General features: G+C 44.5%; 2 protein-coding genes across 5 annotated transcripts; both read right to left on the bottom strand.

Moving 5' to 3' along the window:
- Positions 1 to 267: 267 nt before the first annotated feature.
- prss56 (serine protease 56) lies at positions 268 to 15382 on the bottom strand. The gene is made up of 14 exons (XM_046357730.1): positions 15286 to 15382; positions 13240 to 13398; positions 12742 to 13000; positions 12432 to 12626; positions 12155 to 12263; positions 11791 to 11947; positions 11352 to 11494; positions 10765 to 10924; positions 10418 to 10606; positions 5398 to 5574; positions 4484 to 4659; positions 3677 to 4217; positions 3271 to 3377; positions 268 to 3016 (listed from the first exon to the last, which is right to left on the bottom strand). Exons 1-14 carry the CDS (start codon positions 15380 to 15382, stop codon positions 2843 to 2845), a joined length of 2643 nt encoding a protein of 880 aa, XP_046213686.1. The 3' UTR covers positions 268 to 2842.
- Positions 15383 to 22448: 7066 nt separating this feature from the next.
- On the bottom strand, positions 22449 to 27302 carry LOC124040865 (COP9 signalosome complex subunit 7b-like). Of its 4 annotated transcripts, none has more exons than XM_046357971.1 (7): positions 27146 to 27302; positions 26814 to 27003; positions 26556 to 26631; positions 24213 to 24301; positions 23798 to 24000; positions 23465 to 23570; positions 22449 to 22970 (listed from the first exon to the last, which is right to left on the bottom strand). In XM_046357971.1, exons 2-7 carry the CDS (start codon positions 26970 to 26972, stop codon positions 22797 to 22799), a joined length of 807 nt encoding a protein of 268 aa, XP_046213927.1. In that variant the 5' UTR covers positions 26973 to 27003; positions 27146 to 27302; the 3' UTR covers positions 22449 to 22796. The 4 variants fall into 4 exon arrangements, with proteins under 4 accessions (XP_046213927.1, XP_046213926.1, XP_046213925.1 ...); XM_046357970.1 differs by having other exon boundaries at positions 26814 to 26983; positions 27146 to 27278; XM_046357969.1 differs by having other exon boundaries at positions 26814 to 26993; positions 27146 to 27262.
- Between the last annotated feature and the right edge of the window lie 537 nt (positions 27303 to 27839).

The following is a 27839-nucleotide window of genomic DNA, read 5'->3' as shown; positions in this document are numbered from 1 at the left end:
AGAAGATTGAGGTCAAGGGTCATTACTTATTCCGCTTTAGTGTAGATGGACAAAATAAGTGAGTGTGTTCCCTTTACATAATATAATTCAACCTATTATCTGACCAATAGGACCGTAACGTTATTATATATATATATATATATATATATATATATATATATATATATATATATACAAATGAATGAATCCGAGTTGAAATGAGGACAAGGATTCTCTGTGTACTTCACCAGACATAGAATATATAACCAAGCACTACAGATAGAATAATAACAGTTTTACTGATATTTTATTAGAAAAATACAAAGCAGTTCTCTATACAAATAAATATAGCAATGAAAAATAATACACCAATGTACAGTATGAAGGGGCCTACAGTCTGCTTGCTTCACAAGAGGCTCAACCTTTTGCAGAAAAACAGACATTTTGAATAACTTATTTATACAGGCTCATAAATTAGAATGGGTTGCGTCCATAGAGATAGATACATGGATATAACCCGTTTTAGCATGGCCATCGGCATTGAGGGCTACCACCTTTTTAATGGCACAGGTACAAAAATGAGTTCTCTATCTATTTCTATGGCTGTCTCACTGCGTTACGCCAGCCATGTAAAAAAAAAAAAAAACTCATCTCCATGAATGGTTGCTAGGCAGGATGGTCCAATACATTCAGGGCTGTGTGTACAGAGGTCAGGCTCTCAGGTGGGTTGACATGTTGTATAATGTCACTCTCCTGTCTGTTCTTCAGCGTGGGCCAGCAAAGTCACGCAGTGTGTTGTGTGTGCACGCGTGCACTTGCGTCCATTTGCGCGGGCCAATTTCATACGCATTTGGACACATTGGTACAATACAGGAACGCTACATTTTAATTTGAAACGAGTCGGTGCGATTTGGTTTGATTAGGGAAACTAATTGATGCAATGCGGTTCAATGCACTTCTTTGTTGTTGCATTGAACACATTCATTTTCCATTTTTAATTCCTAACTGCTGCTGATGGGAGCTCAGAAGCTGGGCCTCTCTGTGCTGGATCTGTCTGAGATTACTTCTCTAAGCTGAGTGGCCCTCAGTGTGTGTGTGTGTCAATGGTGTGTAGAGACCTGAGCAGACTGAGCATCTACCACCCCACTATCAGATTAGGAGTGGAGAAATGTATGCTTTTTCTCCCACCACTTTTATCTGACATCACCATCGCCCACTGATTGACTTGTCATTTTTGCAGATTAAACATGTTTCCAGCTAGTACTATGTCAATATTTATCTTTTAGAAATTAGCATGGCATTTAGCCAATTTCCATAATGCAGCTTTGTATTTTACCCCGTCTCAAAAGGGAACGGTTTAGACCGTTTGGAGTTTTATGGAGACCTTCTCCATTCCGACCAATGAATCAACGCAACCATGCGCAGCTGGCAAAACCTATTTCTGTCCTTAGTGAACATACCCTGTTCATGTTGAAATGACCAAATACACTGACTGTTTAAAGCAAAACTACCAAAACCTATTTCTGTCCTTAATGAACATACCCTGTTCATGTTGAAATGACCAAATACACTGACTGTTTAAAGCAAAACTACCAAAACCTATTTCTGTCCTTAATGAACATACCCTGTTCATGTTGAAATGACCAAATACACTGACTGTTTAAAGCAAAACTACCAAAACCTATTTCTGTCCTTAATGAACATACCCTGTTCATGTTGAAATGACCAAATACACTGACTGTTTAAAGCAAAACTACCAAAACCTATTTCTGTCCTTAATGAACATACCCTGTTCATGTTGAAATGACCAAATACACTGACTGTTTAAAGCAAAACTACCAAAACCTATTTCTGTCCTTAATGAACATACCCTGTTCATGTTGAAATGACCAAATACACTGACTGTTTAAAGCAAAACTACCAAAACCTATTTCTGTCCTTAATGAACATACCCTGTTCATGTTGAAATGACCAAATACACTGGCTGTTTAAAGCAAAACTACCAAAACCTATTTCTGTCCTTAATGAACATACCCTGTTCATGTTGAAATGACCAAATACACTGACTGTTTAAAGCAAAACTACCAAAACTATTTCTTATAGTGAACCTGAACAATTAAATGAAACGTGAATGATTGAAAACCCCAAATCAACAGTTGGATGCGAGTTGTATCCATTCCGGTCGGCTACACAACTCGAGTAAAAAACACTTTCTACAGCTCATTTGGTAACAATGACCCGAAATGACCCAAATGACATCAGTTGTCACTCAACTAATAAAGCCTATGATATGACATTGTCAAAGCCATTACAAGCATCTGAATGCAGATGTACGAATAGCCCATTAGAACAACTAGAGCAACCTCTCGTTGGCGCGAGCAGCTGTCTCCAGCTCTGTACGCGCAGTTGCCATCTCACACTCATACGCAGATACGTGATAAGGTCTGATAGGCTACTGAATTAAAGGAGGACGCAGCAGTTTTCTTTCCCGGAATAACACTATATAAAGTAAAAAACAGTTAACTGTCAGTTTGGAACATTTTAAATGGGTTTTCTGACCGATGCATACGTCATTTGGATCAGTTAGGGCTCCCCGCCCACCAATAACATGGACGCACTCAGCATCTTAAGCATTTGAACCGGACCTGATGTGCATTGGTGAATTGTTACATTCCTAATGTTTAGGTCTCCTAGAATGCCCAGTGCCTGTCCTCTCGCCTCCCATCTGAATGAGAAGTCGCCAGTTTATAGGTCCCACGGGGTTCGTTCCCCCTCTCTGGTCTCCGGCACCACAAGCTGACTAAGACCTTCGCTGAGCCACTGAGTCTTTGACGTGTGTTCGTTGTGTTGAACTTGATACCGTTTACGTTTTGAGAGCGTCCAGAGCCAGAGCAATGATGCGCGGCATGCTACGGTAGAAGGACTCATTCTCCAGACCCACCAGGCTGTAGAAGGTCAGAGGTCGACCCCCCACCACCGCCCTGACCCGAGCCTCGTACAGACCCCGATCGTTCTTAGAGCTCAGGTCCACCAGCAACTGAGGAGGAGGAGGAGGAGGAGGAGGAGGAGGAGGAGGAGGAGAAGAAAGAGAGTGCGAGAGAGAGGGACATTGGTCAACAACGCAGGACATGACGACAGTAGCAAATTACTTGAATGAAGAAAAAGTGTTGGGAAAAAGTCTGATTGGTTTGAGTTTACTTGTCTGACATAATATGCACAATCTCAATATCTACATAATTATATCCCGCATAAATAGACCTTGTAAATATTGCTGTGCAGAGAAAACCTCACCTCCTGGAAGTTCATGTGGAGGTTCTTGGTGGGGATGCCCAGGATCCACTTGTATGTGTCTCTGATACCACTCACTTGCTGGGTGGACTCTGCTACTCCTGGACAAGCTGTTAAACACCCACAATCTATTATTATGTTGCTAATATCCAATACCGATAATGTTAACATATACACATGCTATGAGTGAGGCTAGAGGTTTCTCCTGACCACGTGACCTGACCAGGAAAAACTCCAAGCCTTATGTTTAGTCTATCTAGGGCCCAGAGTGTTTCGTAGTCAGGTCACATGGTCAGAAAAAAAAAAAATCAGGGTCGTAATAACGTGACACTGTTGATTACAGAGCTGTTCCATCTTACCATCACAGACACGTACAGTACAGACATGCAGTACTAGATTCGACACGTACCTTTAACCCCAGGGATCTGCCGCTTGCGGAGACTCCTGCGTCTCCGGTGGTCGAGGGACAGTTGGCGGGAGGGAGAACCAGGAAGTAGAGTCTGTCTGGACTCAAAGGTCGTTGCTATGGGAGACATGGTGCTGCCGATGGTGGACAGAGACGGGAACAGGCGCTGTAAGGTTGTCTGTTCGGTCACAGCTTCGTTAAGCCAATCAGTAGTCTCTATTGAACTGACTGGTGTTGGATCTGAAAATGTGTCCTCTTCAAACGACGTTACACTAATTTCTGCATCTTCTGTCGCCATTTCATTCTGTGTCCCAAATTTCCGGATTTCACTGATGAGGTCTGTGAGCGACTCTGACCCTTGAAGGGGGAATGAGGAGGGCGACTCTTCAGTGGGAACAGCATGAATGTTGGGAGAGTTTTCCTGGAGGAGGTCTGTATTCAGGTGCAAGATCGGAGGAGCAGGTCTGGAGTCCAGTTTGGAGTGTAAGGCTGAGATGATGGTCTGGTACTTCCCCTCTAGCTGATGCAGAGAGGGGTCCTCTGCCTGGAAATGACATCATAAAGAGGGTTAAAAATGGGTACAGTAAAGCACAGACTAACATTAACGTACAGCAACAGTATAGCATAGTACACCAGTAAAGCAAACTGTAGTGTTGATATAGCTACTGAATAGAAAGAAAGAGTACAACACAGTCTCATATAAGCCAGTGGTCAACATGGGAGAGGATCATAAAGACAGTTCAAGATAAACAAAGTGACTGAAAATGACCTTTACAAAGTGTTGGAAGAGTTGAGTTCACTATGACCTACCTGAAGGAAAAGGCTCTCTTCTTGGCTCAGGGGTTTGGAGCCATGTGTCTGTGTGTCCAACTCCACAGCGATGCCCCTGAGGTAGTTCTCCCAGTCAGCCACCAGGGGGCCTACCTTCTGGAACAACCCAGGACCAGTTTCCTCTGACCCTGACCGGACAGCACCCCATACCTGTTCTTTAATAAATAATATCCCTGTTACACACATACAATGGCCATGTGACACACACTTCTGGATGCATAATATAATACATACATACTATCAATAAATAGCATTAATACCTATAGAAAAAAAAGCAAAGGTAGGCTGTGTGGGTAAGATTGTGTGTTTGGACATGGTTTTGAAGAGGAATGGGGTTGTGGGGGTAGCAGGGGCTTACAGTACTGTGATGTGGAGTAGTAGGGTGTGTGGGGGATAAGATGAATGTAGGTGATTAACAGAACGGGGAGGAATGGAGAGTACAAGGGGGCTAGAAAGGGTACAGTACTGTGATGTGGAGTAGTAGGGTGTGGGGGATAAGATGAATGTAGGTGATTAACAGAACGGGGAGGAATGGAGAGTACGAGGGGGCTAGAAAGGGTACAGTAGTGGGCTGTGGAGTAGTAGGGTGTAGGGGATAAGATGAATGTAGGTGATTAACAGAACGGGGAGGAATGGAGAGCATGAGGGGGTTAGAAAGGGTACAGTAGTGGGCTGTGGAGTAGTAGGGTGTGTAGGGGATAAGATGAATGTAGGTGATTAACAGAACGGGGAGGAATGGAGAGCATGAGGGGGTTAGAAAGGGTACAGTAGTGGGCTGTGGAGTAGTAGGGTGTGTAGGGGATAAGATGAATGTAGGTGATTAACAGAACGGGGAGGAATGGAGAGTACGAGGGGGCTAGAAAGGGTACAGTAGTGGGCTGCCTGTGTTGTACCTGTTTCCTGTGGGATCTCCCTCCTCTCCCTCTCCTTGGCGGTGAAGGCTGTACTGTAGATGTGTTCCACCAGTTGAGGCAGGGTCTGGGTGAAGAAGGTCAGGTCTACCTTGTCTCTGATATAGTCCTCTGCTCTCTGGAGCAAGTCCAGCAGGGTCTGCAGGAACGAACGCAACTCTGAAGAGAGGAGAAATCAAGGATACATTATATAAAGAGCAGAGAGAGACTTTATTAATCTGAGTAATCTGCAGAGGACTAGCTCATTACAATATCCAATATCCATCTCCACTACAACAATAGTATCATCATTATTGCTTTATACAATAGTCTTCAAGCTGTTCTTGCCCACGGACCCCATCCCAGGCAAACTGGCAACCCACCATCATACGTTAGCAAAATATATATACATCTCACATCTCGTCTTCTCAGGTGAACGAGGAGCAACATTTACAAATGAATAGATTTGTTAGATATTATTTTGACATCCCAACATTACAGTTAGAAGAGGAAGAGTAAACTCTAACATAGCCTATTAGCTAGAAAGGTAACTCTAAATTGTATCGCGAAGAGCAGCTGTTAAAAGGTTAGCCATAGGGTTGGGGACAATTCCATTTCAATTCCAGTCAATTCAGGATGTATACTGAAATTCAAATTATTTTCAAAGCTTTTCAGCACACTGGGAGCCTATTCGCAGGTGCTTTTCAAAGCCTTATGTCAGAAACTATTTTCTACACTGTAGAATAATAGTGAAGACATCAAAACTATTAAATAACACACATGGAATCACGTAGTAACCAAAAAAGTGTTAAACAAAAACATTGTATATTTGAGATTCTTCAAAGAAGCCGCCCTTTGCCTTGATGACAGCTTTGCATACACTTGGCATTCTCTCAACTAGCTTCATGGAGGTAGTCACCTCGAATGCTATTCAAATAACAGGTGTGTCTTGTTAAAAGTTCTTTTGTGGAATTTCGTTCCTTCTTAATGTGTTTGAGCCAGTCAGTTGTGTTGTCACAAGGTAGGGGTAGTATGCAGAAAATAGCCCTATTTGGTAAAATACCAAGTCCATATTATGGCAACAACAGGTCATATAGGCAAATAGAAATGACAGTCCATCATTACTTTAAGACATGAAGGTCAGTCAATGCGGAAACGTTCAAGAACTTTGAAAGTTTCTTCAAGTGCAATCACAAAAACCATCAAGCGCTATGATGAAACTGGCTCTCATGAGGACCGCCACAGGAAAGAAAGACCCAGAGTTACCTCTGCTGCAGAGGATAAACCCCTTCAACTCATCCAGAACGCCGCAGCCCGTCTGGTGTTCAACCTTCCCAAGTTCTCTCACGTCACCCCGCTCCTCCGTTCTCTCCACTGGCTTCCAGTTGAAGCTCGCATCCGCTACAAGACCATGGTGCTTGCCTACGGAGCTGTGAGGGGAACGGCACCTCAGTACCTCCAGGCTCTGATCAGGCCCTACACCCAAACAAGGGCACTGCGTTCATCCACCTCTGGCCTGCTCGCCTCCCTACCACTGAGGAAGTACAGCTCCCGCTCAGCCCAGTCAAAACTGTTCGCTGCTCTGGCCCCCCAATGGTGGAACAAACTCCCTCACGACGCCAGGACAGCGGAGTCAATCACCACCTTCCCGGAGACACCTGAAACCCCACCTCTTTAAGGAATACCTAGGATAGGATAAGTAATCCCTCTCACCCCCCCCCTTTAAGATTTAGATGCACTATTGTAAAGTGACTGTTCCACTGGATGTCATAAGGTGAATGCACCAATTTGTAAGTCGCTCTGGATAAGAGCGTCTGCTAAATGACTTAAATGTAAATAAGTTCATTAGAGTTACCATCCTCAGAAATTGCAGCCCAAATAAGTGCGTCAAAGAGTTCAAGTAACAGACCAGAAACCACTACTAAAGGACACCAATAAGGAGGAAACTTGCTTGGGCCAAGAAAAACGAGCAATGGACATTAGACCGTTGGAATTCTGTCCTTTGGTCTGATGAGTCAAAATTTGAGATTTGGTTCCAACCGTCGAGTCTGTGAGACCAGATGATCTCCGCATGTGTGGTTCCCACCGTGAAGCATGGAAGAGGAGGTGTGATGGTGCTTTGCTGGTGACACTGTCAGTGATTTATTTAGAATTCAAGGCACACTTAACCAGCATGGCTACCACAGCATTCTGCAGCGATACGTCATCCCATATGGTTTGCGCTTAGTGGGAGTATAATTTATTTTTCAACAGGACAATGACCCAAAACACCTCCAAGTTGGGTAAGGGCTATTAGACCAAGAAGGAGAGTGATGCATCAGATGACCTGGCCTCAACCCAATTGAGATGGTTTGGGATGAGTTTGACAGCAGAGTAAAGAAAAAGCAGCCAACAAGTGCTCAGCATATGTGGGAAGTCCTTCAAGACAGTTGGAAAAGCATTACAGGTGAAGCTGGTTGAGAGAATGCCTAGGGTGGAAAGGGTGGCTACTTTGAAGAATCTCAAATGTAAACACTTTTTTGGTTACTACATGATTCCTTAAGTGTTATTTCATAGTTTTGATGTCTTCACTATTATTCTACAATGTAGAAATGAGTAAAAATAAAGAAAAACTCAAATGAGTAGGTGTGTCCAAACATGACTGGTACTGTACATACAGTGCATTCGGAAAGTATTCAGACCCGTTTCCTTTTTCCACATTTTGTTACGTTACAGCTTAATTCTAAATACCCACAATACCCCATGATGACAAAGCGAAAACAGGTTTCTAGATTTTTTTTTGCAAATTGATAAAAAAACAAAAACAGAAATACCTTATTTACATAAGTATTCAGACTCATTGCTATGAGACTCGAAATTGAGCTCAGGTGCATCCTGTTTCCATTGATAATCCTTGAGAAGTTTCTACAACTTGTTTGGAGTCCACTTGTGGTAAATTCAATTGATTGGATATGATTTGGAAAGGCACACCCCTGTCTATATAAGGTCCCACAATTGGACAGTGCATGTCAGTGCAAAAACCAAGCCATGACTTCGAAGGAATTTTCCGTAGAGATCGAAGGACAAGATTGTATTGAGGCACAGATCTGGGGAAAGGTACCAAAAAATGTCTGCAGCATTGAAGGTCCGCAAGAACACAGTGGCCTCCATCATTCTTAAATGGAAGAAGTTTGGCACCACCAAGACTCCTCCTAGAGCTGGTCACCTGGCCAAACTCAACAATCAGGGGAGAAGGGCCTTGGTCAGGGAGGTGACCAGGAACCCGATGGTCACTCTGACAAAGCTAAAGTTCCTCTATGGGGGAACCTTCCAGAAGGACAACCATCTCCGCAGCATTCCACCAATCAGGCCTCTATGGTAGAGTCAGACTCTCACAGTACCATGCAAAAGTTTTAGGCAGTTGTGGGAAAAATGCTGTAAAGTAAGAATGCTTTCCAAAATAGACATGGTAATAGATTAGATTGATCAATTAACTAAATGCAAAGTGATTGAACAGAAGAAAAATCGAAATCAAATCCATATTGTGTGACCACCCTTGGCCTTCAAAACAGCATCAATTCCTCTAGGTACACTTGCACAAAGTCAGGGATTTTGTCAGCATATAGTCAGGTGTATGATTAAACAATTATACCAAACAGGTCCTAATGATCATCAATTCAATATGTAGGTTGAAACTCAGTCATTAACTGAAACAGAAACAGCTGTGTAAGAGGAATAAACTGGGTGAGGGAACAGCCAAACTCATCTAACAATGCTGAAGACAGTTTACTGTCAAAAGTCATACACCATGGCAAGCCTGAGTACAGCAACAAGACACAAGGGAGATATACTGCATCGGCAAGGTATCTCCCAGGCAGACATTTCAAGGCAGACAGGGGTTTCCAGATGTGCTCTCCAAGCTCTTTTGAAGCACAAAGAAACGGGCAACGTTGAGGACCGTAGACACAGTGGTCGGCCAAGGAAACTTACTGCAGCAGATGAGACACATCATGTTTACTTCCCTTCACAACCGGAAGATGTCCAGCAGTGCCATCAGCTCAGAACTGGCAGAAAACAGTGGGACCCTGGTACACCCATCTACTGTACAGAGAAGTCTGGTCAGAAGTGGCCTCATGGAAGACTTGCGGCCAAAAAGCCTCCGACGTGGAAACAAGGCCAAGCGACTCAACTATTCACGAAAACACAGGAACTGGGGTGCAGAGAAATGGCAGCAGGTGCTCTGGACTGATGAGTCCAATATTTGGCTGTAGCAGAAGGCAGTTTGTTCACCGAAGGGCTGGAGAGGGGTACACGAATGAGTGTCTGCAGGCAACAGTGAAGCATGGGGGAGGTTCCTTGCAAGTTTGGGGCTGCATTTCTGCAAATGGAGTTGGGGTTTTGGTCGGAATTAAGAAATTATCATCAATTCAATGCTGAGAAGTACAGGCAGATACTTATCCATCATTATCCATCATGCATTACCATCAGGAAGGCATCTGATTGGCCCCAAATGTATTCTGCAGCATGACAACAACCCCAAACATACAGCGAAAGTCATTAAGAACCATCTTCAGCGTGAAGAAGAACAAGGAGTCCTGGAAGTGATGGTATGGCCCCCCACAGAGCCCTGATCTCAACATCATCAAGTCTGTCTGGGATTACATGGAGAGAGAAGCACCTGAGGCTGCCTAAATCCACACTACCAGCAGAGTACCTTCAAAAACTGTACCTAGAAGAATTGATGCTGGTTTGAAGGCAAAGGGTGGTCACACCAAATATTGATTTGATATTTTTTTGATAAATATAATCTATTAACATCTATTTTTGAAAGCATTCTTACTTCACAGCATTTTTTCCACACCTGCCTAAAACTTTTACACAGTACTGTATATATACACATACACAGATCCCCGGTTGAATAACCCTGCGGTATAGGGGTTGGTTCATTTTTAATGCACTAAACGTAGGGCAGTTGAGAGTTCATGGTCCTCATGCTCACTTTACAGCAAAAAATGGCCGTGAATGTTACAAGTCAAACACTTACGACACTTCTTGAAGCGACTGCGACATTTCTCCTCTACGAGGCGGTTGCAGGCAGCGGTCCCCTGGCTGGGGGGGCAGGTCTGGGCGTAGAAGCGACACAGAGAGACGAACTCCGACCTCTGCTGCTCCTCCGACAGCTCCGATGTCTTCAGCAACTCAGGGCACGTCGGCTCCCGACTCCCAAAGGACACTGGGTAAACCAGGGAGTGAATGTTAGAATGCTGGTTCAGTACTGTATCATGATTCACATCAGGGTATGTAATATGTTTGAAATGTTTCACTTCAAAAGCTTTAGAACCAATCATTTAAATGCGTGGCAAATAATAGTGGCTTTAAAAAATGAGTTACTCTGTATCTCAGCGAGTATCCAATCGGAGAAGGCGCTGACCCGTGTGTAGACCCCAGGTTTGCCCTTTTCCCCACAGCCGTCTCCCCAGGACGTGATGCCGTGCAGCTGGAAGCGACCTGATATACGGTCCTGGTAGATCAGAGGGCCTCCAGAATCCCCCTACAGGACACAGACAGTATTACAGCTATGAAGTACTCTGTTATGAACTAATAAATATGCCATTCAGCAGGCATTTTTAATCCAAAGCAATTTAAGGCGTCCGTATGCTTCCCAGTTCGGAAGAGTTTGTGGTTTAGGTGCATGTGGTTTATACATGTTTTATGTATGGGTGGTCCCGGGAATCTAACCCACTATCCTGTCATTGTAAGCGCTATGCTCTCTACCAACTGAACACCAGAGGACCTCACTCATCACAATATAAATGCACAGGAGCAAAGCTCTGGATTACATTTTGAATACATTTAAACAAATGCTAAGACTATCTTAAATCATAAATCTCATTAGTCTGAGTCAGTCCAATGTTAGAAAGGGACCTGGGAATGACATTATCTTAATCTCAGTCCATTGACATGGCAGTACCACCCACCTGGCAGGAGTCGATGCCCCCAGAGAGGTACCCGGCACACAGCATGGTGTTAGTGACCAGCTCCTTGCCCAGGGAGCTCTTGCAGGTGCTCTGGGGCAGCAGAGGAACCTTAGCCTCCATCACCACGTCAGCTGAAGGACCATCTGAGGTGATAGACAGGAAGTAGTTTAATGAGTACATATCATACTGTGTGTGAAGGCTTCAAACAAAGTTCAATTTAGTCACTTCCTTTTGTCAATGCACTTGCTTTTCTATACAAATGAGGTCCATAACCTGGCCCAAAAATGTTACTTGAGAAACTGACAACTTTGTAACACATGAAATATAGAGTATTGTAGCTCACATTTACTCATCCAGAGTGACTTACAGTTAGTGCATAGCGCCACACGTCTTTGGTGAATGAATCATATATTCATGATGGTTAAAATAATAGAAGTACCTTCGAAGAGGGAGCCCCAGCCGGCCACCAGACAGGGGCTGCCAGTAGGCGGTTCCAGACCTGATGGCAGACACACAGGGGTCACGTGGTCCGACAGGACCACCGGAGATGTCAGCTCCACCAGCGCTATGTCGTTGTTAAACGTCTTGGGGTTGAACTGCACAGAGAGGGAGGGAGGGAGGGAGGATTGATTAAGTTGATTGACCGACGTGTTTGACTGATTTAGCAGTTAATTCAATTGCATTGCTCTAGCCGGGAACATGTGACCTTCAGAGAACAGACTGCGCTGCAACACTCACACTGTAGTATAGACACAGCTCTGAAGGCAGGATGCACAGTAAGAAAACATGTATGAGAAACACACCTTGGGATGGGAGATGATGCGGTTGACCTTGAGCACCTGCTCGTCAGGGTCGGTCTTGGTGATGTCAAACTCTCCCACCACAGCCGTCCAGTAGCTATCACTGCGGCTGCTACAGTAGAGAAACACAGAGAGAGAGAGCGGAATAAGGTCAATTATGCTGAACTTTTGACTCTGAGGGAAAACATTCAGAGAGACAAAATTAGAAGTGTCACACTCTCTCGGTTTAACAACCAGTACCAAACAACCAGTACAAAAGGACCCACACTTACACACTTACCCAGCGAAGCAGTGAGCGGCGGTCACCACCCAGGAGCTGTCCACCAGCACCCCTCCACACATCAGCCCTCCGTCCAGCTGCAGGTTGACCAGCCAGGGCCAGCTGCCAGGGAGGGCCGGGGAACACCCCCCACAATACGGGAGCGGGGCTGGGTCACGTTCTGCACCGCCGAGAGCCTCTGGCCACACACTGCTGCTGGGAAAGAGAGGGGGGGGGGGGGGGGGGCGACACTTATTTTTCATTGCAAAACATTTTGGTGTGCCCTAATGAATAACAACCAAATATAGTGCAAATTGTGTGTGTTGCTCACCCACCTTGTGTGCGTGTCTGTGTGGCAGGCTCCAGGCTCTGCATGGTGTTCAGGAGGCTACACTGGAGCACGCGGGCACTGCAGCTCTCGCCCATGATCCTCACACAAGCCTCCTTCCCCTTTTCGCCCGGCGGGCACCGCCGGCGGTAATACCCACATGCCTGGCTCAGCGCCCAGCTCCGCTCGCCCTCCTCTGGAACTTTCTGAGCCTTGGTAATGACGTCACAGCTGGGCTCAGCCAATGTGCCATCCAGAGAGGCTGTAAAGAGGAAGAGGAAGTAGTGATGAGGCCACGATTATAACCACAATGATTAAATGGCACCATGTACGAACACTTATTCTCATCTTGAGTGATTATGAACTTCTTTAACTCCATCAAAAATTCTGTTTCCACTTACACAAAATCAGTACAACAAGACATTAAAACACTCTTAAGACCTAGCCTCATGTTGTCACATGGGTGATGGGGAGAGATAAAAGCTATGGATGTGTCCTTACAGCAGGGTGCGGAGCGCTGTCCGCAGTCCTGAAAGAGACAGGGTACACAGTCTCTACAGACTGCCTCGGCCTGACTCCGCTCCGACGTCGCCAGCTCCAGAGCCGACAGAGCACTGGTCAACGCCGCCTCCAGAACCACAGTACCCCGGTCCGATAGAGCTACAGAGAGAGAGAGAGACAAGAGAAGAGAGATGGAGTGAGAAAGGGATATGTCAACTTGAAGAACAGTATGACCAACAGCAAACGGTCAGTGCAGAAATGAACAGTAGAAAGTCAGCCATGTGACTCTCAGCACTAGGGCACATAAATGCACATTTTTAGACTACTCAGAACAGTTGAGACTGCATTTACATGGTCTTATACTGTTAGGGCATTGTGACAGGTTTGTATTCTCGGAGGAGATATAATTATAAGAAGCACATTCGGAGGACATGCACACGACTGACACATTCCTTAAGTGTGGGAAAGTCGCAGTAGTTGACCGCACTCTGTGTTTGTGCTTGTAAAAGCGAGTACGGTGAGTTTTTATGTGTGTGTGTGTGTGTGTGTGTGTGTGTGTGTGTGTGTGTGTGTGTGTGTGTGTGTGTGTGTGTGTGTGTGTGTGTGTGTGTGTGGAGCCCCATTTTTCTCATGATGCTCTTGAGCCCTTTGGCAGCGCGATAGGGGAGCGAGCTCACGCACAAACACGCTGGCGAGGGCTGTGCGGACGCACTTCAATTGTGCCGCCGCCCCCGCACCCCTCCTCTGTGCGCTCCACATCACAGGGCAGGCCGCTAGCAAACAACGACAATGCTGATTAGAAGACTTAATTAGATGGCAGAGACGGCCCGAAGCATGGAGGAAAGGGGACACGGGCTGGCAGGACAGGGGCGGCAGAAACCCTGCACTCTTGGAACCCTTGGTTCAAACCGCTACAAGCACTGTGCGCCGCCATCATCATCACTTTGCTGTACTCAGCCTCCAAAGAGATCTGGGGATCTCTACTCGTAGGATTCATGCCGATCAGGGTAGCTGCTGTAACAGCCCTGGGAAAGCTCAGGGAAGTGACCAATCCATTCCTTTTATAAGGAGGTACGGTAAGCGATTGTACTCATCAAGATGAGATTTGGCTGGATATGTGCCTGCATGTGCAAGGTCCATTTGACTGTGATACAACAATAAACACCTAATTCACTCACTGGTATGTAGATGTCAAGATGACCTCTGCAGTGAGCAGGATTAGAGAAGCCTGCTCCGACAAACTGTTTGATCTATCCTATGCTTACTCTGCTATCAAATGCTTACTGGCCCCGGTAATTGTAAAGTGTCTGCTAAATGGCATATGCTATTTATTATTTGAAAACACCGACACCAAACGACTTACTGCTGTCACTAATGTCTGGAACATGTCACTATGTAATACAGCAGTGTGTGTTCACTGTGTGAACCCAGTTCACCAATCTGCATCGGTTAGGCTTTTGACCCCAGAGAAATTGCTGCACAGGCCTATTAGTTTATCGTGCCTTCACAAGGACAGAGAGAATTTCCGATCAAAACACGAAATAGAATAGATCACCCTCGCACTACCAGGAAAGTCTCACTTCACTTCAAGTGACAAGCTCAAGATCAGATAGATAAAGGCCAGCTCCTCTGAACTGTGGCAACAGTAGACTTGGATCGTGCTGCAGACTCAACGTGCAGAGTGTGAATGACAAACCAAGCATCATTAAATTGAAAAAGTCATCACTACCACAGCATATATACAGTACATGTACTCTCTACATCAGTGTTTCCCAAAATGTGTCCAACTGATTGAAATGATCAGAGCATGAGGATGAGTTGATTATTTGAATCGGCTGTGTAGTGCTAGGGCGAAACCCAAACCGTGCACCCAGGGGGGACCCTAGGACTGTGTTTAGGAAATCCCGGTCTAGATCATCCACACTAAGGGACATATTATTCAGTGAATAGCCAAGAAGATGACATGAGAAACGTAACCCTCGCAGTGTGCAAAGGTATGACACAAAGAGAGACGGTTTAAAATGACACACAGACCAGGCCTTTTACCTTTCAGAGCACTCTGAGGCATCCTGTACACCTCTCTCCCGGCTGGCGCTCCAAGGCAGCAGTCCATCGCCATCAGCAGCAGTGACACCAGCAACATGCCGTCAGATCATCAGATCACCACTCAGCGGTGGAGAAGAGAAGAAAAAAAAATCACAACAAAAAACTCAGAGAAGAAGAAATGGGCTAGTAGTAGTAAACGTCTCTGTCCAGCAGCACCAGCTATTGTCTTGAGACTTGTCTCTATCGTGGCTGTCTCTCTGCACTCTCCCACACACACTGTGCTGCCGCGGGGCATCTGTCTGCAAGTTTCCTTAGAGGAACAATAGGAAGGAGTAGAGTGGTCTGCGGTATATATAGAGTCCCTCGGGAAACACCAGAGAGGTGGAGGAGGGGCGAGAGTGAGGGAGGGGGAGGGAGGAGAGATGCTCCCATGGCCAATGCACAAACAGCTGAATTCATTAAAACTGTGACAGCAAATCTGAGTACAACTTGCCAAGGCTGGAAATTACAAAGAGGTTTGGTTCTGTGAAAAGGGGGGAGAGGGAGCCAGGAGGGAGGGGGTGGAGTGATGGGGCTTGGAGGCAAGGAGGGGGGGTGTTTGAATTCATTAACATTGGAGGGAGAGAGTTAGTTGTGGAGCTATGGCTGTGTGAGAGAGTTAATGTTGTGAAAGGGCCGAGCAAAGCAGGGTATCAGTGACAGAGAGATAGGGAAGACAGGGAGACGGGGACGGAGAGATGAGAGGAAGAAAGAGAGAGAGAGAGAACATGGACAGAGAGATGAGAGAAAGCGGGGAGGGACAGAGCAGAGGACTGAGAGATGGGGGAGGGACAGTGAGAAGAGAGAGAGGAGCGTCTGCCATTCTCCCTGCCCGTCAAAGAGGGCATTGTGCTCGATGTCTCTCAGAGGATGCCCACTTCAAAGCCGTCCCCCGGGAATCACTCGGACACCGCCCCCATTGATCACTTACAGCCCTTTATCCCCCCCATTAAAATATTGTCAGTTCACATCACTTTTGTCTTTCTCAGATGAACTCACAAATCGTTATATAAAGATACATTATAAGAATGGTGGTCATCATAAGTTGTGTCTTATAGTAGCAAACTAGTAGGTTTCAATTGAAAAGTTTTCCATCTTGGTAACGTTTTGCTGTATGTCTATGCATTGCAGCTCCAGCATGAGTAGCCAAAACAGCATTGATCGTTATGAAGACTCTTCTTTGATGCGTTGTCGGTATGTAATTAAGACCAGATTTAAATCAAACCAAATCTTTGTTACTAACATAACTACTACCTGTGTACACACACACACACACACACACACACACACACACACACACACACACACACACACACACACACACACACACACACACACACACACACACACACACACACACACACACACACACACACACACACACACACACACCTTATTCTAAAAACTAATAGGCCAATATCTGTGAGGGCAGTTTATGAATATTTCTACTCTACTGTGAACCGTTCTGCTATTCTATCTGGGAACAGGAAAAGGTGTATGCATCTTCATTTTTTAATGCCATGTGGGTTTGAACTGAACCCCAATTTCAGGGCAACCTGGTTTAATTTGTACTTGACAAAATGTTTGCACCTGTTATTTTCTAGAGGAACTAACGCATATTGTAATAGAAGAACCAGGGTTTTTTCCTGCGCAGGTCACGTGGCCAGGAAAGACTCCTGACCTAATCTATAAGGTTTTACAAATAAGTCAAATAGAGGTCAAGAGGAGAACGCAGACCTTGATTCTAAACAAAGTGACTTCCAAGTTGGATCTCAGTGTTAAGTTTTCATTTTCCTCTGAAAATCACAAGTTGTTCAGACACCCATCACCCAGGTTCTTGAGACTTCTGTAGAACCGACAACAAAATGTGACAATAACGGCGACCACAGAAGACCATACCACCAACACAGACACGATGTTCTGTACACCCATACACAGACTGTTAGTGGAGAGAACGCGGTCTATGGTCACACACTAGCTAGACGTCCACATAAAACGAGGTCTAGATACAAAGCGCCAGTAAGCCAAAAGAGCGACGCAAATTGGAGTCATCTTTAAGCCAAGTGAGCGGCTGAACGATGAAACGCAGCGCGGCTCCAACAGTAGCAGGACAGCATCAAAGTCTGCCGCTGCAACCCTCCCCCACAGGCCAATGCTGACGGCAGGGTTCACACTGCTAACAACAAACCCTTCCCTTTATCCACATTGTTACGTTACAGCCTTATTCTAATATGGATCAAATGTATTTTCTTCCTCATTGATCTAAACACAATACCCCATAATGACAAAGCGAAAACAGGTTTTTCAAAATGTTAGCAATTGAATTTGGTTAGAATATAACTTCGAGACAGGATTGTGTCGAGGCACAGATCTGCGGACAAGGACCAAAAGTGTCTGCAGCATTGAAGGTTCAAAAACACAGTGGCCTCCATCAATCTTAAAATGGAAGAAGTTTGGAACCACCAAGACTCTTCCTAGAACTGGCCGCCTGGCCAAACTGAGCAATCAGGGGAGAAGGGCCTTGGTCAGGGAGATGACCAAAAACACAATGGTCACTGACAGAACTCCAGAGTTCCTCTGTGAAGATGGGAGAAACTTCCATAAGGACAACCATCTCTGCAGCCCTCCACCAATCAGGCCTTTCTAGTACAGAGGCCAGATGGAAGCCACTCATTAAAAAAGGTACGACAGCCCACTTGGAGTTTGCAAAAGGCACCCAAAGGACTCAGACCATGAGAAACAAGATTCTCTGGTCTGATGAAACCAAGATTGAACTCTTTGGTCTGAATGCCAAGCATCACGTCTGGAGGAAACTTGGCACCATCCTTACAGTGAAGCATGGTGGTGGCAGCATCATGCTGTGGGGATGTTTTTCTGCAGCAAGGACTGGGAGACGAGTCAGGATCGAGGGAAAGATGAACGGAGCAAAGTACAGAGATATCATTGATAAAAATCTTCTCCAGAGTGCTCAGAACCTCAGACTGGGGCGATGGTTCACCTTCCAACAGGACCACGGCCCTAAGCACACAACCAAGACAACGCAGGAGTGGCTTCGGGACAAGTCTCTGAATGTCCTTGAGTGGCCCAATCAGAGCCCAGAATTGAACCCGATCAAACATCTCTGAAGCCCAGCCAGAGCGTGAGAGGATCTGCAGAGAAGAATGGGAGAAACTCCACAAATACAGGTGTGCCAAGCTTGTAGCATCATACCCAAGACCCGAGCCTGTAATCGCTGCCAAAGGTGCTTCACAACAAAGTACTGAGTAAAGGGTCTGAAAACTTATATAAATGTGATATTTCTGACTTATTTTTTGTTATTTTGCAAAAAAAAATCTAGAAACCTGTTTTCGCTTTGTCATCATGGGTGTATTGTGTGTAGACTGAGGGATAAAAAAATATATATTTATATATATTTTTTAGTAAGGCTGTAACGTAAACCAAATGTGGAAAATGTCAAGGGGTCTGAATATTTTCCAAAAGAACTGTATGTGGACAGCTGCTCATTGAACATCTAATTCCAAATCATGGGCATTAATATGAAGTTGGTTCACATTTGTTTCTATAACAGCCTCCACTCGTCTGGGAAGGCTTTCCACTAGATGTTGGAACTTGCTTCCAATTCAGCCACAAAAGCATTAGTGAGGTCGGGCACTGATGTTGGGCGATTAGGCCTGGCTTGCAGTCGGCATTCCAATTCATCCCAAAGGTGTTCGATGCGGATGACGTCAGGGCTCTGTCTACGCCAGTCAAGTTATCCCACACAGATCGAGACAACCATTTCTGTATGGGCCTCGATTTGTGCACAGGGGCATTATCATGATGAAACAGGAAAGGACCTTCCCCAAACTGTTGCCACAACGTTGGAAGCACAGAATCTTCTAGGATGTCATTGTATGCTATAGCATTAAAATTTCCCTTCACTGGAACTAAGGGGCCTAGCCCGAACCATGAAAACCAGCCCCAGACCATTATTCTTTATCCACCAAACTTTACAGTTGGCACTATGTAATCGGGCAGGTAGCATTCTCCTGGCATCCGCCAAACCCAGATTCATCCGTCGTACTGCCAGATGGCGAAGAGTGATTAATCACTTCAGAGAACGTGTTTCCACTGCTCCAGAGTCCAATGGCGGCAAGCTATACACCCCTCCAGTCGATGTTTGGCATTGCGCATGGTGATCTTAGGCTTGTGTGCGGCTGCTCGGCCATAGAAACCCATTTCATGAAGCTCCCGACGAACAGTTCTTGTGTTGATGTTGCTTCCAGAGGCAGTTTAGAACTTGGTAGTGAGTGTTGCAACCGAGGACATATGATTTTTATGCACTACCAGCTTCAGCGGTCCTGTTCTGTGAGCTTGTGTGGCCTACCACTTCGCGGCTGAGCCGTTGTTGCTCCTAGACTTTTCCACTTAACAATAACAGCCCTTACAGTTGACCGGGGCAGCTCTAGCAGGGCAGACATTTGACAAACTAACTTGTTGGAAAGGTGGCATCCTATGACGGTGCCACGTTGAGAGTCATTGAGCTTTTCAGTGAGGCCATTCTACTGCCAATGTTTGTCTATGGAGATTGCATGGCTGTGTGCTCGATTTTACACCTGTCAGCAACAGGTGTGTCCGAAATAGACTATATATACACATTTGTGGATTTGGCTGTGTGAAGTGTGTGTGACTGTGTGTATGAGTGGCTGTGCCGCAGTTTGAGTGAGTGGCCGACTTTGGCAACATCAGAGGGCTGTGCTTTGAAGTTGCGGCATAACAGAGAGAACGGGTGTGTGAGAGAGACACACATTGGGGGATGGAAAGAGAGAAAGGAGGAAAAAAGGAGACCGACAGTAAATAAGTGTAAGAGGAGAAAGCGCTAATTTCCACTCGCAGTACTTTGTGTGTGAGTGTGTGAGTGTGTGTAGTGACTGGGGGGGGGGGGGGGGGGGGGGGGGGGGGAATCAAAACAGTCACATATCGCAATATTATTTTGGACGATATTATGACTGATCAAAACTCATTCTCTCTCGTCTCCCTCTCTGCAGCAGACATATAGTGAGCAATATATTTGGAACATCAAACCGCAATATCAAATAGAATCGTGAGAATCGCAATAAATATAGTATTGGCACCTGAGTATCGTGATAAATCAAATCAAATTGTATTGGTCACATACACGTGTTAAGCAGATGTTATTATGGGTGTAGCAAAATGCTTGTTTCTATCTAACAATTTCCCAACATATACCCAACACACACAAATCTAATATTGTGTCGTGAGGTCCCTGCTAATTAGCAGCCCTGGTATGGTGTGAGTCTGTGTTGTTTCTAAGTTTGTAGTGTTGTGTTGGTACTGTAGTGTGTATGTGTGTCGTGTCCCAGCCCCCTCCATGCACCCGCGTGGCACAATGGCCCTGAGATCTGTAAGCCAGCTCAGGCAGAGCGGGATGGCATGGGACAAACGGTCGGCACGCTTTCATCCTATCCCTCCATCCCCTTTGATGTCCTTTGATTAATCTGGCCTCCGCTCACTCGCTCCTCCCCATCCCTCCCCCTCGAGTGGGCATAGTGTACTGAAGCCCCCCCCCCCCTTTCTTTTTGACAGTCTATCGCTCAGTATTACACCTCTTTTACCAGTCTCAGTGGCACTGACCACACAGAGCTAGACCAGCAAGCAAGGTTGAAGAAGGGAGAGGTCAGCAGTCTTAGAAGGGAAAGTGAGAGATACTAAATGTAAAACGAGAGGTCAGCAGTCTTAGAAGGGAAAGTCAGAGATACTAAATGGAAAATGAGGGAGGACAGCTAGACAAACAAGTGGTTCAAGCATCTCACCTCTCTCGCCTCTTCTTGCTGTGATAGCACACCCACTGCTCTAGACCTGAAATACATCAGAGAACATTAAATCAAGCCAAAGCCACACGCTTAAAATTGAACACACACAAATCCATAGAAAGCTTAACTTGAAAGTGCATTAATGTCCTGCTAAATCATGGCATGACTGACATCACATCGTATGGAGATGTTTTGGAGGCGTACTTACCAGAGCCATCTCCTCTAGTCGGCCAGTTCAGCAGTCTCAAATGACTACAAGGGTTACAGCTCACTGCCACAAGAAGTGCATTGCAGAAGCCTAAGACAGGATTTGCTTTTGCCAGTCCATATTTCCATTGAGACAAGAAACCCAGTATTTGGAGAATTGGGTTTAGGGTGTGTGTGTGTGTGGTGGTTCCTGCCCTAGGGATCAACGGAGGTTACCATGGTGCTGACATAACACACACAAGCCCTACAAAGACACTAGGCAAGGGTCTAATAAGGGTCATAACCTTAAGGGTCATAAAGTAGAGCAAAGTGAATGAGTTAGTAAGTGGCGCAAAGTGAATGAGTTAGTAAGTGGAGCAAAGTGAATGAGTTCGTAAGTGGAGCAAAGTGAATGGGTTAGTAAGTGGCGCAACGTGAATGAGTTAGTAAGTGGCGCAACGTGAATAGTTATTAAGTGGCGTGAGAAAGGAAAGGTTTTGTAAAGGCTGTCAACAGGGACATTTGAGATCTCTCTATAAGAATAACTTTGAGACCCCAGGGTGAGGACAAAGTGTGTGTGTGTGGAAAGGGCGTTGGGTACTGAAACTGCTCGCTGGGGGAGGGCTGCATGAATTGGTCACATAATGGATGTGCACAACGCTCTACACACAATCACGCCACAATGAGAACCCTTAACAACAATCCTGTTGAATAACACCCAGGTATTGTGTGTGGTTATGAAACCATTTTCTCCCATTGTCTCAGGCAGAAAACAATTGAAAACTAGGTCAGCGGGGTACGCAGGGCTGGGCAGGGGAGAGAAGGGGTTCCCAACGAGGCAGCAGACAGACCTAAAAACATACTCTTCAGCCCCCAGACAATAACTCAAGCAAAAGCATCTCGTCTGTGTAGGGCTGGAGCGGGTCTTTCATTCGTGAACATTTAGTAGAACTCTTCAACATAACCGGAAATTGTTTCCATTTGAATAATCACAGATTTAGATGGGGGACAGGATAACACTGATAAGATCAGCAATATTTCCTAAACTACATAGCAGTATGCTGATGAAACTTGTGTGCTAAATCAAGTGATGTTGCATTTGTGATAATGAAGTTCAGTTCAAAATCTGAAAACATAGCTTTTAATATTTGCTATTAGCAAATAAAATGACAAAAATCAGCACATTCAACAGGAAATACATTCTCTCTTTATCCCATTTTTTTTAAAGACAAATTAGAAACAACCTTTTTATAAACAGGGGAAAGGATAGTGCCTTAAACAAAAGACTCCTAGTCCAGGCCACAAACCCATGGAATAAATCTCAAAAGAGTCTTACTCTCCTTGTCTCCTCCCTTTCAGTTGTTTGAAGGCAGTGCAGACTGAGGGAAGGAGACAAGGCGTGGAAGCACCTTCAGAACACTGAGCAGCCTATGTCTTAATAAAACAGTACATGCCCGTTTCAGGCTACAGTGGTCAGTGTCTCTGGTTGTTGAGGCTCTTGACCTTGGAGATTATCTGTAGAGGAGTCTGCCTGCGCTCGGCCCCGGAGCCTGCCATGGCCCCTTCCCCCTCCTGCTCCCCCAGAGGGTCCATGTCCTGAGTGGACGTAGACGTGGTTGCTGACATCATCCTGCGGATGTTACCCACCTGACCGAGACAGGAGAGACAGAGACCATATTAGAGACACATATTATCCTCAGATTACACAGACCCACAAAGAATTCGAAAAACAAATCCAATTTTGATGAACTCCCATATCTATTGGGTGAAACACCACAGTGTACAATCACAGCAGCAAGATTTGTGACCTGTTGCCACAAGAAAAGGGCAACCATTGTAAATACAACCAATATTTATTTTCCCTTTTGTACTTTAACTATTTTCACAACACTGTATATAGACATAATAGGACACAGACATAACATTTGTGAGTAAAAAAATAAAAATCTATTTCACTTGCTTTGGCAATGTAAACATGTTTCCCATGCCAATAAAGCCCTTTAAATTGAAAGAGAGGAGGAAGGACAGAAACGTGACAGGGAGACAACACTAAAAAGCATGCACCACAGAGCATACTTGAAAATGGAGCACTTAATTCTTTCTGACCATCCACCTCAACCCTCTCTGAATGTTTCCCTCACCTCGGTCTCGATGTGCTGCAGAGCTTTGAGGTGGCTCTCTCTGCAGTGGCTCACCCTGCCCACCTCCTGCTCTATGGACGCAGACATGCTCTCACAGTCACTACACCTGTGGACACGCATAAAGATCAGCAGAATCTATATGTGGACAGAGAAACAGGCATAAAACGAACAGTAGAAAAGCAGGACTAATGATACAATATTAATGATTCATCAGATACAGACAATGACATTCTAACATGGCTTTTGTTGGGGGGAAAAACGACTCATAACCGGGTCTATAATCTCAAACATTAATATGCAGAACTCTTCTATACGTGGACCCCCCCCCCACACCACTGTGTCAGTATGCTGGCGATGCGGCCCATGCCCTGGGAGCGGATGTCCCGGCCGATGCAGGCGTCCACCTCCAGTTGCTGCCTGCACTGGTCCAGCTTCCCCCGGATCACGTCAGCATACACAGCCTCTATCACCAAGTCCTCTAGCTCACGCACACTGCCCACCTCCAGGTCCTTCAGCAGCACCGAGTACGGGATCACCTGCACTCACCATGGTAATGAACAGAAGTGTGTGAGAGTGATGCTGCACATTACACATTTGCAAACTGGTGCTGGACCAATAATGAACACCATGAATAAGAAGAAAGCCTACTGCTCTCGGTTTCTTTGATCAAACTGACTGCACAAATACAATACACAAACAATATTTAGGGTTGCTTCGGGTCTGTAGTAGTAGACAGTCCTGTACGGACCTGCATGTTTGCAGCCAGGTTGACAATGGTCAGATGCCTTAGTTTGTTCTTCTGGGTCTCAGTCAAGGGGGGTAGAGTATCCTTGAATGCTGAAAAGACAAATAGGACCAAAAATAATTGTATTTTCCTACTAGCATAGATTTAGCTGATAAATAATTGAGGGATGATGTACTTGCTACGACTGTGAATTTTAGGACCCCTTTAGGTATAATTTTAAAAAGCAAATATAAAACAAAATATTGAATTTGGCCTATACTACTATAGCCCATAGAAACACATTGAATACCACATTCATAAATGGCAAATAGAAGACTGTCAACTAGCTTAATAAGGATCTGCTCCTTTTTTCAATTTTTCGCCTAAAATGACATACCCAAATCTAACTGCCTGTAACTCAGGACCTGAAAAGAGGATATGCATATTCTTGATACCATTTCAACGGAAACACTGAAGTTTGTGGAAATGTGAATTTAATGTAGGGGAATATAATTCCTGAGATCTGGCAAAAAATAATACCACGAAAAAACGTGTTTTTTATGTTTGTACCATCATCTTTGAAATGCAAGATATCTGCATCAAGACTGCCCAAATGTGCCAAATTGGTTAATTCATACATTTTCAAGTTCATAACTGTGTACTCTCCTCAAACAATAGCATGGTATTCTTTCACTGTAATAGCTCCTGTAAATTGGACAGCGCAGTTAGATTAACAAGAATTTACGTTTTCTGCCCATATCAGATATGTCTCCGTCCTGGGATTTTGTTTTTGTTCCTTACAACCTAGCCTATGTTAGCTCAACCGTCCCGCACACCGATCCTGTAGAGGTTAAACTGATCGACTTTGATGGGGATTTTTAAAATAATGATACTTAGATTGAAGCAATAGACTTTGAGATGCAGAAATCACTCTGCCATTTCCTGCTTGCTAAAATTCTAATAGTGTGCATCATTTCAGTTTATGCGGTAAAACAAGCAAGTATAGTGTAGAGCAGGGTTCTTCAACAGGTTGATCGCGAGCTACCAGTAGCTCGTAGGCTCACATACGAGTAAATCGCTAAACAATTCTGAATGTACATGCAATTTGACATGTATTAGATACCGCAAGCTCCAAATACTATCTAATCAATGCAACATTGACATTATCCCACCCCTGGTTACCCACTATTGGCTCAAAAAGCCAAACCTAACAATATTTGCCGATTAAATTCCAGCAATATAGCCCGTCTGTCTGTGTGGTGCATGTGTTTTTCTATCACTCCGTGTGTAGCCAGTTGATGAATTAACCATCTTGTGGGTTGACAGAAATACTTTCTCCAAAATCTTCTCAATTAAATGGTAAGGCTTACCCGGCAGAAGTATATAATGAATAAGTATGTTATTTGTATCTATTATTGCAAAATTTGCTGTGAAATGAGCAACAGCAGTACAGAACCATCACTAGACACCCACATTTGATGGCATATTCTTTGCTTGCTAGATGCATAATTAAAGGGCCAGATGCACAACTAAAGGGGAATTACGCAACAAAATGTTTTCTACCAGATCTGAATTATTATTATACACATATTTTTTAATACTCAGAACATCCAATTTCATTTTTTCTCCATGAACAATTGTAGTTGAGACTGAAAATAATTTTTTTAACTGAGAAAACAATCTGGTAAAATATTATCCAGAAAATATTGTGCACTACTTTCTATTGTACACTAAGGACCTGGGGAAGAGTCGCAGGGGAGAGAAGATTGAAAATATTGTGCACTACTTTCTATTGTACACTAAGGACCTGGGGAGGAGTCGCAGGGGAGAGAAGATTGTGTCTATTGGAAAGCTAGAAAAAAATGAGTAGCTCAAAAATGAGCAGCTTAAAAATGTAGCTCTCATGCTAGAAAAGGTTGGAGACCCCTGGTGTAAATAATAATTGTACCATCTAAACTGCTGTGAAATATTTTTCATAACCAAAAATATTTCATTTTCTGCTGTTTTATGCTGGCACACAAAACAGAAATTAAATAGATGCAAAACCCAAACTTATGAACAGGAAGCATAGAAATAGCATACATTATACAGATCTACCTCTTATTTGACATGATTTCAATGAGAATGACAGATCTATAGAGTGTTCACAACATTTCTACGTGAATTTGGTCAGTCACCCAAAAAGTTACATATTGCAGCTTTAAGGATTTTAAAGATGAATGCACTAATTGTTATTCGCTCTGGAGAAGTGTCTGCTAAATTGACTAAAATGTACAAATGTAAATAAATCAACCCATGTATACTGTAGCACCATTACCGTGTAACATGAATAACACAAGCAGAAAAAAGCATGAAAGGATCAACTACCTTTATAATCATGGTATGTGCCATAGGCAAACATGTTGAGCAGTTGACTGTAGCCTTCATTGGGACCTTTTGACATCTACAAAGAGAGAGCAGTGAGTTGGGGAAAAATTGACAACATTGTACACAATCACATACCTTGAAACCAGTGACATCTAGTGCTGTGGGGTTAGCCACTACATTTGAGTGCAAAATGCCCTCCACATTCATACACAAGTCACTCCACTTGAGAAGAAAAAGAAGCTGGTTAGCTATGGTTACCTGTTGAATGCAGGGCAGCTCTAGGAACTCTCCGAAGACATATACCCCCGGAGCTTCCAGTAATTGTTTTATGAGGGTAATCAAAGCGGGTCCTTGCGTATTTTTGGCCAGCAACATGAACTGCTCCAGCTGGTTGCTGTGTTTCGGCTCTCCAGCCATCTGAGGAAAAACTGAGAGGAGCTAGCCAGAGCTAGCTAGCTAACGTTAGCGATGTCATTTTAGCTGGCTAGCAAACTGGCTTATACATTAAACCACAGCAAGGCAATAAAGTTGACTAGCAAGTTTATTTTGCTCCCAGGCAGTTACCGAAGTTTTCTACTGTAAGTACTCACATTGGTTTTGTTTATCTTGTCATAAATATTGTTTCGAGCTGCTTGACTAAATGCCAACTTGTTTTCAGGAGAAAGATGTGGGGGCGTGTCTAGGCAAATGACACACGCTTTTACAGGAGACATTAAAGGGATATTTCATCAACATTACAAAATGATGTGTTGGTTTCCTTAATCTGTCAGCAGTCTATGGTCATCGGGAAGTGTGCAATTTACTCCTCAGCCTGAAGTGTCGCCACTTGCACCGTTGGCCGACCAACTGGGTCATTCCTACAATGTGGGGCCTTTTGGACCTCATAACTTTTTTGAGGAAAAGTATATATATTTTTTTGTATTCTATCAGAAAATTGACATGATTGACTTTCAGAAGAAAATATTGGTCAAGTTCAGGCACTTAAATTAGGGCCGGTCCTAGCCTTTTGGGGGCCCTAAGCACCTTGCAGGCAAAACATTTTCGTGGTCTCCCTCTTGATGGTGGAGAGTTTTCAAGTACATTTCCTGCAATTCTACACATTTTGCCATGGGACTTAGAGATAATGTTGTAGTTTTAAAGCCGTTTTCTGAAAATCTACACACTTTGCCATGGTGGAGAGAAAATGTAGCAATTTTCTAACACATTTCATGCAATTCTACTCATATTGCCATGGGGCCGTTCAAAAGTTTGAAAATGTCCTTGTTTTTGAAATAAATTTTTAAA

This window comes from Oncorhynchus gorbuscha, linkage group LG08, assembly GCF_021184085.1.
Source record: "Oncorhynchus gorbuscha isolate QuinsamMale2020 ecotype Even-year linkage group LG08, OgorEven_v1.0, whole genome shotgun sequence".
Taxonomy (NCBI): Eukaryota; Metazoa; Chordata; class Actinopteri; order Salmoniformes; family Salmonidae; genus Oncorhynchus; species Oncorhynchus gorbuscha.
The sequence above is the reverse complement of the archived record's forward strand: the minus strand, read 5'-3'. Positions and strand labels throughout refer to the sequence as shown.